Source organism: Pangasianodon hypophthalmus, chromosome 24 (genome assembly GCF_027358585.1).
Source record: "Pangasianodon hypophthalmus isolate fPanHyp1 chromosome 24, fPanHyp1.pri, whole genome shotgun sequence".
Classification (NCBI taxonomy): Eukaryota; Metazoa; Chordata; class Actinopteri; order Siluriformes; family Pangasiidae; genus Pangasianodon; species Pangasianodon hypophthalmus.
Window position 1 is genome coordinate 14398510 of NC_069733.1, and position 17175 is coordinate 14415684.

Genomic DNA, 17175 nt, shown 5'->3' on the forward strand with positions numbered 1-17175 from the left:
AGAGAGTACAACATAAGTAGCTGAAAGTGTAAACATAAGAGTAGCAGTCTATGTACAGTATAATAAATATTGTAGCAGCATAATGTAATGTGCAAAAACTTGCAAAAAAAAAAAAAAACTGCAAAGAGGATGGAGGATGCTCAGTTGTGTGTGTAAATATGTATGTATGTGTGTGTTTCTTGTCTGAAGACTTTTACAATGATACGCCTACCTCCTCCAGTGTTTTCTTGAGTTGACTAGATGTTGTGAAGGGGTTTTTCTTCAACAAGGACAAAATTCTGCAATCATCCACTTTAGTTGTCTTCCGTGGTCTTCCAGGCCTTTTGGTGTTGCTGAGCTTGCCAGAGAATTCCTTCTTTTTAAGAATGTACCAAATTGGTGATTTGGCCACTCCTAAAGTTCCTGCTATCTGTCTGATAGGTCTGTTTTGTTTTTTCAGCCTAATGACGGCCTCCCTTACTTGCAACGACACCTCTTTGGATCGCATATTGAGAGTTCCCATGAACAGCTATCAAATGCAAATTCAACGCTTGGAATCAACTCCAGACCTTTTATCTCCTTAATCGGTCATGAAATAGCGAGGAAAGCTCCTTGAATTAATGCTGAAAGTCTACACTTCAATCATATATTGATTGTTTCATTTCAAATCCATCGTGGTGGTGTACAGAGACAAAATTATGAAAATTGTGTCACTGTCCAAATACTTATAGACCTGACTGTGCGTATGTGGTAGCTCAGTGTTTAAGACATTGGACATTTGGTTGCATCGCCAATAAATATAGTTAACTGATGTTGGCTATGTACATGCTTAATGTTAGCTAAGTCCAAAACACACTGACAGATTTTATTTCACATTAATCACCTGAAAACATTCTCCATTTACCTCGACAGATGGCAACAGCGCCATGTCGGTGTATCTTTCAAGAAGGAAAATCAAGTCGAGACAAGAGTACCAGCCAAAACATTATCAATGTAAGGTGAGAGAAGGTGGCAGGGCTTCCACAGTTCAGTTAATATCAAAGAGTTCAAAATACCTATTCAGTTGTTAGTCATTCCAGACTAAAGTGTCAACTGGCTCATCTGCCATTTCACTGGGGACAAAAGAACAGCGCACTTCATACCAGCATACTCTGATATTAAAATACAGACCTCATATGCAAAATGTGTAAATGCTGGCAGGTCAGAGAACTAAAAATGTCATTCACAGGAATCTTTAATCACATTATGTAATCTAAGTGCCACACATTTCAAGATGTATGTTTTGTAATAATACTGGTTTTTCAAAAATGTGTAGTGTAGACGCTTCTGTCTTTTTTTTTTTTTTTTTTTTTGTGGTCAAATGACATTTCTTGTAGAGCTATGACATCAAGGTACCTGTTACTCAAATAAAAAATCTAGAACAAGTTTTGGTTGCTTTCAATCTAGTATCATGAGGAAATCAGGTAATGTGCCACACACACACACACACACACACACACACACACACCAGGCCCACCTGGTATTTGGGATCTCCGGTGAGTCGGCTCAGCTCGCGGAACTCCAGCTGTGTAGTGGTCACCTCGGCGACAGTGCTATCAGAGGTCCAGCGTGGTGGATGAGCCACACCACTACCGATGTTCACGTCTGAGTATGGGATCTTTGACGGTGTGCTGAAAGCGGGCATCAGCCTGGAGCCGATGTCTTTCTGCATGATCGTGTACAGAATCAAAAACAGCATTAGCAGATTGAGATCAGAAGCTTTAAAATGACTAAAAGCCTTTTTTAATTCCAGACGCTGACACTTGGCGAAGAGGAGGAATGGAAAATGAACATGTGCTAACAGAAGGAGTGGAGGAGGCACTTGATAATGTGATACACATACGGCTGACTTTCTCTCTCAAACACACACACACACACACACACACACACACACTCACAGCTTTGTCCAGGAACAATGCGTCACCGGTCAGATGGTAAGTGCTGAGCAGGCCGCCCAGTATACGGATGGTGCTCTCGAACAGGTTCACGTCCACGTTTTTCTCAAAGGACAGCTGTGTGGCCACCCACTGCCTGGCTTCCTCAAACTCTGTGAGATGATGAGAATTTAGCTGACAACGTGTTGCTGACGACACTGCCACGTCTTGTTTATGCTGCGCTAGCAAGCAACACTTATTTCCGCTTATTTCAAATGTAAGTTCCTGGGTTCGCAGTGGCAAAGTAATAAAAAAAAAAATAATTTCACTACTGTGTAAGCCCTGGTGGAGTCCTTTGCACAATTATTTTTTTGCATACAGCATAAAAAAAGTCACATTAGTAGATCAGTAAAAGAGAGTAGAAGATTATTTTAGAAAAGTTCATTCTTTGTTAATAAAGCTAATGTCTGATTATCTAAAATATTTTTGTTATTCCCGCCACCCCCCTCCCCCCTCTTCTGACCTAGTGTGTCTTCAATTTTGGTTTCACTTTTGGCCAGAAATTTTCATGTTGGTGCATCATTACATTTTCCCCCTTCTATACAAATTCAAATAAGTGTCAAGCCTACCTCTGGCAAGTTTCTAACCTACATTCAGCACTTAACCAACTGCAACTTTAACTTTCCTTGAGTTTTATTTTAATGCTAAGATATAATTTAATTAAAAAAAGGTCAAATGGAGATGTGTATAAATGACAGTAGACTGAATGTATTTTGACTATCATTTCTTACCGAACTTAAGAACCACACCCATATGAGTAAACCTGGGAAACCTGTTCATTGTTAGGACATTCTGTTTTCCCACAAAAACAAAAACTCACCTTTTTTCAGCTCCAAAATCCACATAGTATCCAGTGCATCAATAAGAGTTAGTCCCAGTCCAAACCATTCAGTGTAAGATTTTGAAATGGGTTTGAGCTCATCATGACCCCAAGCAAAGTCTTTGTAGCCTTTCCAGGCATGTCGGAAAGCCTCCCTCACTGCCTCCAGCCTGCTCGCCACTGGAGAGCAAAAACGAGAAAAATGTCATTCAAAATGCTACACTGTAAACAGACGCTGCGTCTCTACTCTTGCAGCTTTAAAAAAATATTTACAATACTGGAAGCGAAAGAGCACAAACACAGACCTACTGACGAGTCCTCGGACTCAGGCAGCATCTCTTTCTTCTTAGTATCCGTGACTTCGTCCATTTTGATCACGGCGCCACGCCAACTACAAGCAATATTTAAAAAAAAAAAAAAAAAAAAAAAAAAAAACTGAGATAACACTGTCCAAAAACACATCTAAAATAAATGTTAAAAAGATTTTGAAGAGCTCATATCTTGGTAATTAGTTTGTATTCATAGCAGTAGGATAGTGGCCGCCAGTGTTTTTTTTCCTTCCAATTTTTAGACTAGTCAATTAGGCTTACAGGCAAGCAACACTGCTGCTAATGAAATGACATGGATACAAAAAACTTAAAAGTGTACAGAACCAGAATAATCTTTAATGAATTGTTCAAGTGTTGGAAAGTTGGATAAAATTGAGTACATTGGTTATGGCTTTGTCATCTGTCTCATCCTAAAACCATACAGTGTAATGGTTGCAGTTGTTAATTTTTTTTTATATAGATAAACATTTTTAATGTTTATTGATAATTCAACATCTGCCCCAAACCTCCATTATAGGTGATCTCCAAATAATCTTTCTGTTCTTTTCTAGGTTCTGGAAAATTTATTATTTGTGAAGTTATATCTTGAACAATCCTAGCTATAAGTTGTCTGACCTGATTAGGGACTTGTTCCCATCCTCCTCCTGCACCATCTTCTTCATCTCCACTCCCTGTGGCTCAGAGCCATTTCCTTTAAACTGTGAGCGGTTCTGTAGGATGGGTGGTCCTCGCTTACGAAAGCCCTTTCTCTGGTGAAGAAGAGAAACAGACCTTCAGGTGAGTGCACAGGGTTACACCCTCTTGCTTTCTTGGGAGGAAAATAAAAAAAAGGTGTCTCTATTTTACAAATCATCAACATAACAACTGTTGAATATTGATGAATTGCATACAATATACAACCAAAGACGCAACCTAAATGTTACCCTGACTAAGTCAACAGTTGCTTTTTTTTTCCTTTAGATAAGACGTGAAAACTTCAAAACAGGCTCAAACTCTAAAGCAGTTTGCTATGAGCTGTCAATTTAAAAGTAACTGACCATTACCAATAATAATAACCATCAAAAAAATTATACACAAAACATAGAAGAGAAATAACCAGAAGGTTTTTAAAACCCTGTTAAAAACTGACATTAATTGTCCTGTTGGTTTCATTATCTTAAAATAAGGATACACAAACTTTTGCACCTGTTTCTCTAAAGCTGCAAATCAGGTTAATCATCAAACAATGAACAATAATGCAGAAAAAAGGGCACGTCCCTCTCTAATTGGGTCACTAACCTCTGAAGGAGGCTCGAGCAGAATAGCTTTGCCTTCACTCTTCATCTCGATTTGTGACAGCATCCCACCACCATCGTTCCCTCCTTCTGCTGTGTCTGACTGAGCTGAAAGAAAAGAGTGTATCAACGGTGTGACAAATTGGATCTATCTGTTTTGGGCAGAGTATGCTTCATAAAGCCATGCGTACCTCCCCAATGTGTCAAGAGACCGGGGTATCCGGCAATCCCACTGATCAGGAGCAGAACCAGAACAAACAGGATAAGGCTGCGCTGCAGGCTGGACAACTGCTTCCATTTCTGCACGTACATGCAAAACATGATGAGGAGAGAGAGCGAGATGCAAAACCGGATCAGTGCATTTCAGTTCACGGATCCTGCAATGTATTATTTCAGTTGCACGAACCCTAGAAAATGAAAGACTGTGAAAGTGGATAAGTAGTAAGCATTAATTCAAATGTAATCTCACCCTCAAGTATGACTGCTTGCGCTGTTTGCCATTCGTATAAGCCCCACTTTCATCTACTGCTAGAGACACAAAATCCTTTCTGGCTGGTGCGATCATGTCTGTAGGTCTCTACGTCCCTGAAGAAAGAACACAGTCAGGGATGCAAGGAAAAGCAAAACGAGGACAACCCTGATATCAGTACAGCTCTCACACACATCTCCTGGAGAGTCTGTTCCTGTTGACAGCGGCTGAGTGGATGGTAGACAGCTGCAGATGCATGGGCATGCACAGTTAGCTATTAGACTGATTCAACAGACAGAGAGACAGATCGATTTCGTCAATAGACAGAAAGATGAGCAGACGTTAGTGAGTCCCAGGAGGGAAATCTTAGGCAGTGGTCTGTGTCAAAGGCATTTAACGAATGTTATATGAACATATATTGTTCTCAAAAGAAATAAACAGACCAATTCTGTCCTGATCTCATCCCATGCCTTTGCTAAGGAGCGGAGCAAAACCGCTCATATCATATCCTATCACATATAACGATATGACATACAGCCAGCTGTACTATAACGGTTTTTGACAACTATTACCCAGAAACAACTTTTCAGCTAAAAAGTAGGTATAAAGTACGTACTTATAATATGACTAGCCGTAAAGTAAGCTTTCACATTTGTTTTCGCCAGAAAAAAACATAAATACGAGCTTACGTTACCTTTCTAAGTAAACGGTTCCACGACACAAAGTCGCCCCCCCGGACCAGAGCTCTCTCGGTCCGCTTACGTTCTCACGCGAGTCCGAGGCGTGACAAAGGCCTACTCCGCCGCGACCATTTCTAACATTCAGCCGAGAGATTTACAACCAATTTGATATTTGTACCAATCTCAAAAAGAGTGGCTACATCTTTAAAAAACGAATAATACATCTGTTAAGCCATTTCCCAGCCCTTTCAAGGGACCCTTCTTTCGCCGACGTGGCTATAACTCCCCGTAACTACGCACCTGTGGCGTCTCAGCCGTTTTCTCATCTCATGAACCTGCTGTAGTCACGAGTGGCTTGATTACAAATCCCCCGAGGGGGCGGAGCCACACCCACGACCAATCATAAACCGCAATCTGAATCCCAAACGGCTCCCTACTGTCGTGCACTACAAATCGTGTAAAAGCTATTTGTTTACAAACTATGTAGTGCACTTATTTAGGGACTAGGACGCGATTTAGGATTCTGCCTAAAACTATTTCCATAACAATAACGTCTGGAGTAAAAAGGCAAGACAATTGCTTCATTTCTTTTGTCAGATTCAGGTTTAAATAAAAAAGATCCGGGATCAGACACAGAAAGAACTGTTTATTACATTGCATAGAATATGTAAATATCTTGTCATAATGTCATTAATTCAATGACCAGCATATAAATTAACATATCTTGAACATTATGAATCTCAAACATCTTTGTACATATCTAAAAAAAAAAAAAAACCTGAACAAAAAGCACATCAGACAGCAGCACCTAAAATAAATTTTGCTTATACGTTCACCTCTGCAATATTTAATATTCATAAACTAAACATTTTCACCCCTTTTATTCATTTGCTATGACACAATATGCAATGCAACAGAATGTCATATATTTGATTCATATGGATGCCGGCCTTCCATCCTACGTCTTAAACTTCAGCTAAGCTCACAGTGCGTTTGGTCGTAAGTTGTGTCAACCTGAAATGAGAGTGCATCTTCGAGCAAACCAGGTGACTGTAGTGTATCAACAGCTTTACAAGAAACCTGGATGATGGCATGTACTAGAACATGAACTTGACATAAATAAGAAGCACTGATTTAAAACAAAGAGCATTGTAAACACCGTACGACAAAAACAAAACAGTTCATTTCAACAATGTGTGCAGCAAAGTATCATTGCCACTTGGCAACTTTGGTAAACTAGAAGGTACAAGAAAGTGGAAAGTGTCAGCTGGTTCGGTTTTCTTTTTGCTGAGAAAACAACAACGTCCGATATGGCTAAAGCTTGAAGAATTGCTTCTCTCCTTTTGTCTGCAAATGCGGCTGTGTTTAACAAGGGACTAATTAACACCAGCTCAGCAGTCAGCAGTCTGTAGGGAATGTGTGTGTGTGTGTGTGTGTGTGCGTGTGTGCGTGTGTGTGTGTGTTTGTGTGTCATCAAGAGGTCTCTAGCTGAAACACACAGGTCCTATAGTAAATCCAAAGTCTTCTGCAAGGTCACTGTGGCCAAACAATGCCAAGTCTCTGATCGGCAAAAGCTCCAGGTCTTCGGTTTCAAACTGGAACACCGACTCTTGAGGTCTTATATCCAGCTCCTCCATTGACTGCAATTAAAAATGTATGATTAATAAGAAATATCCACGCAAGAAGTCAGGTATATTGACTGAAATAATGTGAAAAGAAGCATACCACACAATCTCGTAACGTCCCCAAGAAACTCTGTCTCCGAGAATCAGCAAGAAACTTGATTTCTCGCTCGCTTGAACCCTGCCTGCTCCCTTGCCCGCAGGAGAAAGTAATGTTCTGTGTGACCTGCTTGCTGTTTAGCCGCAGGAATCTCATCTGCACCACGCTGGTTTCTGTATACTCAAACTTCAGAACAGAGAATGAAAGAGGTCAAAAAGAAAAAACCAAGCCTGTAAAAGGTAATAGATCCCCTGAGCTTTGTGTGCAACGTACCTGAAAGCCTAGCTCTGTCCTACTCAGCCATGTGAAAGAATCCTCCTGTGAGTCTTTGAGCCAGGCTTTCACTGGGACCTGCAGCACAGGGATACGTATTAGTTTCCTAAATCCACGGGGAGCAAACAGTCACAGCAAGCTTTTTAGGAGCAGAAATAAGACCTGAGAGAGGACTAAGCTGTGCTTTACCTGTGACCGGAGTGGAGAAAGACACGTCTGACCTCCTAAACTGAAGCTGCAGTAGACTAGAAGAGCATCAGCAGGATTGCCTTGGTTTGGATCGATATAATACATTCCTGAAATAAACAAACCATCATACAATGTTTATCAGATGCTGCAAATTCATTTACAATGAAAGAATCATGGAATCAGGCCTATTACTTCATGACTTCAAATTTTATTAAGTACAACTCATTGAAGCTGCAGAAAAGTTAAGTTCAAGATAATCTATTATAGGGAAATAATCAACAACATGGTGGAGTTATTGTTACTTTACAGTTATTTTCCAGTAATAGCACAGCCCAAAATGTTTTATTCATTATACCACAGAAATTTGCCAATTATTACTTTTATTATTTTTAAAGAACATGTCATACATTTTTATCCATTTATAGTTATATTTAATGATGCGTTTCGCAAAACAAGCAATACGTATACATATACATACACACACACACACACACATATATATATATATATATATATATATATATATATATATATATATATATATATATATATGTAAAATTCTACATTTAAAAAAAAAGTTTAATCTATTTAATCTGTTTATTATTAACCTTACATTATGTGGCGTGTCCATCATACAAGTCCCTGTGAGTTAGCTGTTACTATAGAAACTATAATGTATTAGAACGAGTACATTAATACGTATAAACCTGGGATTTGATAGTGAATAGGGTGTACTATCTATACAATATGGCCATAAGTATGTGAACAGGTGAACATTCGCATGAGCATGTTGAACATAACAAAATCACAGGCATTAATACGATTTGAGTTGGTCCCCTCTTTGCTGCTATACCAGCCCCCGGTCTTCTGGGAAGGCTACTACATTTTTGGATTAGTCCCCATTCAGCTACAAGAGCATTAGTGAGGTCAGGTACTGAGCATTCCAGTTCATGCCAGAGTTGTTGAAGTCAGGGCTCTGTGCAGGACACTCGAGTCCTTCTACACCAACCTTGGCAAACCATGTCTTCATGGACCTCACTTTGTGCACAGGGGCATTGTCACATTCTAGACAATTGCTTGCTTCCAACTTTGGCAGCAGTTTGGGGAAGGCCAAAATATAGGTGTGATGGTCAGGTGACCACATACTTTTGGCCATATAATGCGAGTTCACACTGCATGAAAAGAGTCAAATCTGGAAGTAAGTGGAAATAGTAAACTGCCACTTAACATCAAGTTTGTCAGACGTATGAGGGTAAAAATGGAGCCATGTTACGCAAAACAGTGAATGTCCACAAACAACCATGTACCTCAAGTCAGCGGACATGTTCAGGAATCCATGAAGTCTGACGAACTATTACTATTACGGATGAAATTCAGGTATTTGTGAGGACTGCTGGCTATCCTGCTGTGTGAGAGCCTTTCATATGTTAATGACTGGCAATTGTAAGAGAAAGGCATTAGGTGTCTGCTGTGGTCTTACAGCACAAGGGAGGAAATAGCTGGCTGTATTGTAGGTCACAGCAAACTACATTACTGCAGATAAATACAGACTAATTTAATCAACCTAATGTAAAAAAAAAAAAAAAGAACCAAACAGTGGGGATACATAATAACTACATATTTAACTAGCTATTTTGACAACCATTACACAAAACCATTTTTCTAAAATAAGGAGATTTATCTTACCACATTATTGTTAACACCTACACTATCATATGCTGACATAAGGGTTAAAGTTCTCCTCACAAGCAAGCCGTGAATACACACCTTCTGCAGGAGCTGTGTGGGAGTAGTTTTGTTGACGCTGACCCAGGAGTTATAAACGGTAGCAATTCCTAATTCTGTTCTTCATGTTTTTAGACATTGGATTACACATTTAATAAAGTGTCTTCTGTTACTACTAATATATTTTTGTTCTGTTCAGCATCCTGCAAGCCGTATTATGAAACCCTGAGGAGGAAATATTCGATGGCCCAGCCTGAAAACGCTGAGCTGAGCAACTGTTAAAGCTGTGGCAAAAAACAAGCAAAGAAAGAGTAGCGCAAGTTAATGAGTTTGACTGATGTAGTTGAGGAAGCTTTTTACTTTTCAAAATGCTATTAGCTTTTCAGTGGTTGTCTGGTTAAGTTGCTGTTATGTTTTGCAGTTGCTGCAGTCCAGGTCTAAGGTCCTGCAGACAGACCTGGAAAGAGAAGTGTGGCAGACAGCAACTGTGGACATGACGTCCGATGAAGAAGATGGTGTTGTTGATGGGAAGCTGGTGTGGGCTGTTAAACCACCAGCACAGAGAAGCCCACTACTGTCATCTCCGTGCCAGGAAATTGATCAATTTGAGACATACAGACCTACAGATCTGCAAAGAATTGACATACTAGATAATCATATATCTAGCATATGGTCTAAGAATATATACTAGTTGCTGGTATGTGATTTGAGACAAAACCTATTTGTGAAGTAACGCTAGCTGTAAAGAATACGAGTTATACCACTGGTGTAGTTCGGGTGACATATCATCAGTTCCAAGCAGGTGGTTGCCGGACGCTCTTTAGTGCCATCAGGTGGATCTATGAAGAGCCGCAGGTCTTGCTGTAAAGAGTTCAGTAGAGTTCTGATGAGGGGGTAGTTGGGCCTGTCTGATTGGTACATAAGGTCCTGAATTGGGAGAAAGAAAACACACACATTAGTAACACAGAAGTAGGAATTTTCTTCCTCTTACTGTATCCATACTGACAATGTGTAAGATTGTGTATGATCATGATGGCTGATCCTGAAAATGTGATCCTGTTTGAGTTACTTGCCTTTAGCTGAGCCATTGTGAGGTTAAGAGATAATCCTGGGGGTCCCGGAGGACCAGGTGGTCCCTGCAGGAAGCATCCAAGAATGTCAGTAACTACAATAAAGCTCAGTAAATTTCTGGATCAGCCCATAATGTAGGAAATAGAAATATTCCACTCACAGGTAACCCTGATTTTCCTGCACGTCCAGGAAGACCAGGAAACCCTTTTAATCCCTGCAAACAGAACAAGCTTTGTGTTTCAGATGCACACATGACATTACGCAATGTACTATTTCTCAATTCAATCCCTGCTTCCTACCTTTTCTCCGAACAGACCCTGTGGAAGACAGAGGTGATCAGAATTACCAGTCATTTTATGCTGAGTGATCTGCACTTCAAGAAGGATCACTGTCTTCTCTAAGTGCTTAAAAGACTTCATTAGCACACCATAAACTGTCCTGTGAGAGCTCTATGCGAGCTCTAACATGACTCCGACTAACGCAGTATGCTGTACGCTAGATATTCGGATGGGATAATAACAGGAGGGAGCTTACAGGCATGCCCGGTAGACCTGGGTCCCCTCTTCGCCCCGGTGGTCCGATATCACCCTAAAAACAAGGCATGTCATCTCTAATCTCTCTACACCTTTTGAATGTTGATTTGGTTATGTTGCATTTGGTGTATTTTAGATGTTATTAAGCATGCCACCTGCTCTCCTTTTGGACCGTCTTTGCCCATTTCTCCAACAAGCCCCAGCTGTCCCTGAAATACATAACATGCGTAAAGATTTTCAGCACATGTACATACAACATTAATCAGGATACAGTAGTGCTGTAAATAGATGAACAATACCTTTGCTCCATCGCCCCCTGGTGGTCCCTTTGGTCCCATTTCCCCCTTTTCTCCCTTTATACAGAAGGTAGAGCAACATTATATAGTGGAAAACACAATATACATTATTTTTCTCTATTCTGGTCGTTTTTAGACTAAAAGGTGCAACAATGAGACACTGTGAAATTTGTATCTAGTATGATTTCTTCTGTTTAGTCGTGACAAAAATGTTTACATGTCGCTCAAAATAACTTTACCTACATGAGAAAGATGCATGTGAATAATTTATTATGATTGGCCTGGGGCTGTGGCCCAAACCGCATATACTGTCTATATATATTTACACTACTATGATGCTATGTTCACATGAATTTACACTAGTATGCAAATTGGGACATATTCCAGCATTTTATTGAGTAAACACTAACTAGTTGATGGGAATTTAGGCTCTTTTCAGTGAGTCAGATCATTTGGCTCAGCTCACTAACAAGTGTCTTGTCACTGAAAAAAAAACTGTTCTACTCTACATTACTTTTCATTTCATTTTATAAATTATTTAGAAATAATCGACTAAGCCACACTAAGCCTAAGCCACACTGTCTACATATAGTACATATTTAAACAAGCAGCGGATCTACTCTCTCATGCTGCCTCATACACACATAGCTGAGCGTCAAACATACACATTACAATTCATACTAAAAATGTCTCAGACTTCTGTGGAAGCATTTTGATTAAACTGTACTGCAAGGGTAATGGTAATACCTATTAAACGAAAAAATGACTCATATGTGTGAGTCGGCTCTCAAAAGTCCCCAAAAAGAGCCGACTTAAAGAGTCGACTCGTTCGCTAATGACACGTCACTACTAACTAGTGAACTCTAAGTGAACACGGTGACTCAAAATATCCTGGAAAAAATGTACCATTCCTACAGAAAGAGCAACAAACAAATAATTAGTTTTCCAGTGAGAACTCCATAACCAGTGGGAGTAGCAGCACCGACTGCCAATTAGAAGGTAGAGTAAGATTTCATAGAATAATTTCAGCCATAGTTAGACAATGATAAACAATCACTAGTTAAAATATTGCAAATTTTTATCTGTTTAGAGAAAAGAAATGTCAAGGAGCCGTTTGGGAACCAAACAGAAATTGAAATTGCTCTTTTCAGTGACTCAGATTATTTGTAAACTGAGCCAAATAATCTGACTCACTGAAAAGAGCAATAATTCCTATGTGAATCAACTGAATATTAATGAACACCTGGAGTCTATGAAAAACTTGAGTGGTGTTTCATAAACATTCAAAGATAATACAGAATTATGTGGAAATATGACACAGGACCTTTAACTTTGAGATGGGAATTGCATCATACCTGTGGTCCTTGTTCACCCTTTTCTCCTTTTTCTCCATTTATGCCAGGCAAACCCTGCAGCAGAGAGAAGAATGTAGACACAGAAGATACATGAGAAATCTAAAATAAACAGAAATAAATTATTTGCTCAAAAAAAAAAAAAAAAAAAAAAAAAAAAACAGTGCAAATGTGAGAAGGGTTATTATGCTTTCTAACAGAAATAATGTGTAGTCCTGACCGAAATGGCACTCTTCTGGTCTTTCAGTCCCAGTGCTCTTCAAAAGATTCAAAAGAGCATCCTATATGCACCCTTAATGCATCATATGAAACAGCAATTTACCCAAAAGCCCATGTGTCTATTAGGCTGGACAACAGATCAGGCTGCTATGATGAGCAAGTTGGATGCAACAGTATGATGAACCAATGATGCAACATTTGGGACAGTAATGTCAAGACTTGACAACTGTCCCAAATGTTTGCTTTTACACCCTCGCACCCTCGACAGTTTATGTACCACATGACTACACAACCAGTGTGCAGATTTGGAGGAATACTACAGGACTTAGAATTCCATTTTGGACTAACAGAGGAGGGTATATCACTCACATATGGGCCTGGCCTTCCTGGTGGTCCAGTCCACCCCACAGACCCCTGCTGTCCCTGAAAAAAACACACACATCCATTACAAACAATATTTCTGTTTTATCAAATCTTACCAAAATTATTTATTATATATTTATTAATTTATTAATATTACCAAAATTAGTTATTATTTAGAAGTAGTCATGTTCACCTTCTCTCCTCTGGTCCCTCTTGGCCCCTTCTGACCAGCTTTCCCTCTTTTTCCCTAAGAGAAAATCAGTATATTAGTTTAGCTGATTCTCAATGATTTACATCATTGATGTAAACTCAGTAACAGTGTGTAAAATTGTCCTTATTTACTTACTGGCCGTCCAGAGTTCCCGGTAATTCCAGGCTGTCCATCTCGGCCATCCTTCCCCTGAAACAGGCAAGAGCTTCTAGTCATTACACAGAATTGGGTTAAATTCATCACTGGATATGTTACAAAGCAATAAGAAAGAGAAGGGAAATCATTCTATTGGACAAAAAAAGTGACCTGACCTTCTGCCCTTTCTGTCCATCCCTTCCATCAAGGCCAGGTCTGCCCTTTGGACCCTGAAAAACATAGTAAGGAAAGCATAAGGGTAACAATGTGGTGTAGTTTGTTTGGTTAGGGGGTGGAGCTAATTTCTGGGCCAGAAAAAAATCTGAAATTAAGAAACTAGCCAGATCAATTGCATGTCAATATTATGAATTTCAGTTTTTCTAAGGTGTCTTTGAAATGAATTGCTTATTACAGATTTAGGAACGCTTTTACACATTATAAATTACATTAAGTTATTATTGTAGCTGTAGTGAAAGAGAAGTACACAAATTTTCCACAGAAACAGGAAGTTTTAGACAAAAGCCCTTACTTGAACATGTTATATTTTAGTAGGGCTTCAGGACTTATCTGCTGTGATATCAGCTATAATAACTACTATCATATATGAGGGATAGAAACACTGACCTGAGGTCCTGGAGGTCCAACAGACCCCTGAGCTCCCATCTTCCCTTGATGCCCCTGTGCACAGGAGCAATCCATTACTAGAAATACTTGGTACACGGTGTGAGATTGAAAAGCCTGCATCACCTGCTCATACTTATAACATTATCTATCAAGCTGTACCTCTAATCCTGGAAGTCCTGGAGGCCCTCTGATACCAGGAAAGCCATCTGGCCCCTTAACAAGAAACAACAAACAATGGCATTTGGTGTGATTCATGTAAATGAGAGCAGATTAACAGCCCGTCTTTCAGACTCACCGCCTCTCCTGGAGGTCCTGGCCTGCCTGGGTCACCTTTCGAACCTTCAATTCCTGGTAATCCTTTAGGACCTGTCAAACCTTCAGAGCCTCTGGGACCAGGAGCTCCCTGAAACAGGGGCATTATCAGAGGATTCAGTATGAGATCACATTATGGGATTATATATACAGAGAGAGAGAGGGAGAGAGAGAGACAATACATATAGCAATACACCAACCTGTGGTCCAGGTTTTCCCATCTCCCCCTTTAGTCCTCTTTGTCCGGTTACCCCCTGTGACAGATTATTTTAACACAGAGGTCAAAGACATTTCTATTCCCGTTCATTTACGTATTACAGAATAAAGTCCATCAAGAGATAAAATAAACAGTATGTATTCCAAAATACAACAGTATAGTCCAAAATCATGAAAAGAAATACACAATGTAAAATAGCTGATATAATACAGCTAAGATTAAATAAAACGTTCATAATGTTATTAACTGTTGCATTAAAGGAATACTCCACAATCTGTACCCCAACTGTAGTGTGTCTATTCTCTGTATTGAAGGAATGTACAGAAAACCTGTTTACTCAAAATTCTCTTATAATGGAAGTCTAAAGTCAGCAGTTATTACGTCACTGATCATTTATACAAAACTGGTATCTCTGTAGAAGTCTTTCATGAATGATATTCGCAAATTAAAGTCTTCTCAGAGGGAAGACTTTGTGGTTCCCAGTGTAGTTGTGTGGGTCTGATGGTGTATGCATTAACCACAGTGATGCTGAATTCGAAAATCTGATTGGTCAGAAGGTGTTGATTGGTTTTCTATAACAGCAGCTCTGACAACTTTAAGTTTTCTGTTATGATTTTCATCACTGGTGCCTAACTGTTGTGCTATAAGAGGAATATAACACTTCGGGATATGTTGTTATTGGAAAATAATCAACTTTGGGGTGGTAATAGTATCTCTGCTTTTTTTGTTTGTTTGTTTATTTGACCTGGAACACTCCACCATGTAGCTATTTATTATTTATTATTTTTCTATATGATTTTTTTTTTATTCTTTATATATGCTTCACTCTTTTGCTCTGATGTTGAAAAGTTGGATAAAACTCTGTTTGAGTTAGAGTATAATAAATTAGCTTGAAATAGATTTTAAACATCTATTGGCTGAATATTCAGCTATCAGTAATCAGTAATCACACATACATTCTTAGAAAAAAAGGCTAAATCTTCAACTCTTAAGGGTTTTAAGGGTTCCTAAGAGGAAGAGGTTCAGATGACCTTTTGGGGGAACCCTTAAAAGATCCTCGAACTTAGTGTTTATTGTTACAAAGCTAGGAAACATTAACTATCCAAAGAACCCTTGAAGTGTACACTATAGATGACATTGAAAAATTCTGGTTTGTTTCTTTAACTGTTCCATATGCATGACCAAACCCTATGCAAGACCACAGATATTTAAAAACATAACACTTGGGGGTTACCTGCTTTCCAGGTTCTCCCAGAGTTCCTGTCACCCCACTAATGCCAGGATCACCCTGTAAGACAAAAAGGAATATGCGGGACAATATAGTTAACTTGTTATATTTAAGGACTATATTTATCTTGTTTACAGATAAGAAAGATGGAAAACAGATGCAAGAAGTAATTAGATACCTTTCGCCCTGGTGGGCCATCTGGACCTGGAGATCCTCTGAATCCTATCAGTCCCTGTGATCAAACACCCAAATAAATGACCTTAGTTAACTGCATTAAATGTGTATAATACAAAGCATGATATTATCATTTTCCATCCAAATTATCCACAATTATAAGCAGATATTCAAAAATAGGCAGGGAATACACTAATCATTTTATGCCTCTTTTTATATTCTGAAAACATGGAGATCTTGTAATGCCTACTGCAAACTCATAAATATACAGAAAATTACATAAAAAAAAGCAGTGGCTCTATTATATTGTGGGGGGGCATTTATTTCTGCTGGCATGATCTCCACTTAGAGGTGCGCGTCACTGCGTTTCAATACAGTTCTACTGACCCTTTATCCTATAATGCAACATTTCTATCCTGATGGGAATGGTCCCTTCCAGGATGGCTCCGCCCCCAACCACAGAGCATGATGATATATAAGCATATATAAGCATATCTTTTGTTTTATAATAACATGTTCTGACATTTTCTTCCGTTTGTTTCTGTGCACATATACAAAAAAATGTGCATTGAAAGCAGAAGATGTGGATTAAAACTCCACTTCTGCCTCAGTGTACCTCTAATCCCAATAGTCCTGCTGGTCCAGTTTTCCCCATCAGCCCACTCTGACCCTGGAATAAACATCATCACAAAGGATGTTAAAATCATAAGATAAAGAAAAAAAATCACAAGACCACACTAAGGTGAGCACTCACAAGAAATCCAGCATAGCCTTTATCACCCTTTCGCCCTCTTTCTCCTTGGACCCCATAGAATCCTGGAGGCCCGGCGTCCCCCAGGACCCCCCGCAGCCCAGGGTCACCCTTAAAATAGCAACAACAAAAAAAAAGCTGTACTTTGTCGACATAAACTTTGGTAATAATCCTATACTTCTCACAGTATACCTTCTGTCCTTTAGGGCCTGGATCTCCAGGACTGCCCACTAGTCCTGCAACCCCCTATAATAAA

At 39.4% G+C, this 17175-nt stretch overlaps 2 protein-coding genes across 7 annotated transcripts in view; both read right to left on the bottom strand.

Annotated features, from left to right (window-relative positions):
• man1b1b (mannosidase, alpha, class 1B, member 1b) overlaps window positions 1–5955 on the bottom strand; it is an 18098-nt gene extending 12143 nt beyond the window's left edge. Inside the window, exons 1-10 of one of the 3 annotated variants that reach the window (XM_053228842.1) lie at window positions 5539–5818; window positions 5039–5126; window positions 4845–4960; window positions 4567–4675; window positions 4380–4483; window positions 3717–3850; window positions 3078–3163; window positions 2773–2952; window positions 1917–2065; window positions 1496–1684 (exon numbers count right to left, since the gene is read on the bottom strand). In XM_053228842.1, coding sequence (XP_053084817.1) covers window positions 1496–1684; window positions 1917–2065; window positions 2773–2952; window positions 3078–3163; window positions 3717–3850; window positions 4380–4483; window positions 4567–4675; window positions 4845–4940 — 1047 coding nt within the window. In that variant the 5' untranslated portion in view covers window positions 4941–4960; window positions 5039–5126; window positions 5539–5818. The other 2 variants (XM_034298992.2, XM_034298991.2) reach the window with 2 other exon arrangements.
• Window positions 5956–6122: 167 nt separating this feature from the next.
• Window positions 6123–17175, bottom strand: part of si:dkey-61l1.4 (collagen alpha-1(I) chain) — a 62970-nt gene continuing 51917 nt past the window's right edge. For 2 of the 4 annotated variants that reach the window (XM_053228839.1, XM_053228838.1), the window contains 25 exons: window positions 17112–17165; window positions 16923–17030; window positions 16785–16838; window positions 16173–16226; window positions 16001–16054; window positions 14750–14803; window positions 14533–14640; window positions 14397–14450; window positions 14238–14291; window positions 13790–13843; window positions 13614–13667; window positions 13461–13514; window positions 13274–13327; window positions 12689–12742; window positions 11337–11390; window positions 11193–11246; window positions 11039–11092; window positions 10804–10821; window positions 10665–10718; window positions 10507–10569; window positions 10195–10360; window positions 7709–7815; window positions 7520–7597; window positions 7250–7432; window positions 6123–7164 (listed from right to left, as the gene is read on the bottom strand). In XM_053228839.1, coding sequence (XP_053084814.1) covers window positions 7009–7164; window positions 7250–7432; window positions 7520–7597; window positions 7709–7815; window positions 10195–10360; window positions 10507–10569; window positions 10665–10718; window positions 10804–10821; window positions 11039–11092; window positions 11193–11246; window positions 11337–11390; window positions 12689–12742; window positions 13274–13327; window positions 13461–13514; window positions 13614–13667; window positions 13790–13843; window positions 14238–14291; window positions 14397–14450; window positions 14533–14640; window positions 14750–14803; window positions 16001–16054; window positions 16173–16226; window positions 16785–16838; window positions 16923–17030; window positions 17112–17165 — 1851 coding nt within the window. In that variant the 3' untranslated portion in view covers window positions 6123–7008. The remainder of the gene's footprint in view (window positions 7165–7249; window positions 7433–7519; window positions 7598–7708; window positions 7816–10194; window positions 10361–10506; window positions 10570–10664; window positions 10719–10803; window positions 10822–11038; window positions 11093–11192; window positions 11247–11336; window positions 11391–12688; window positions 12743–13273; window positions 13328–13460; window positions 13515–13613; window positions 13668–13789; window positions 13844–14237; window positions 14292–14396; window positions 14451–14532; window positions 14641–14749; window positions 14804–16000; window positions 16055–16172; window positions 16227–16784; window positions 16839–16922; window positions 17031–17111; window positions 17166–17175) is intronic. The other 2 variants (XM_053228837.1, XM_053228841.1) reach the window with 1 other exon arrangement.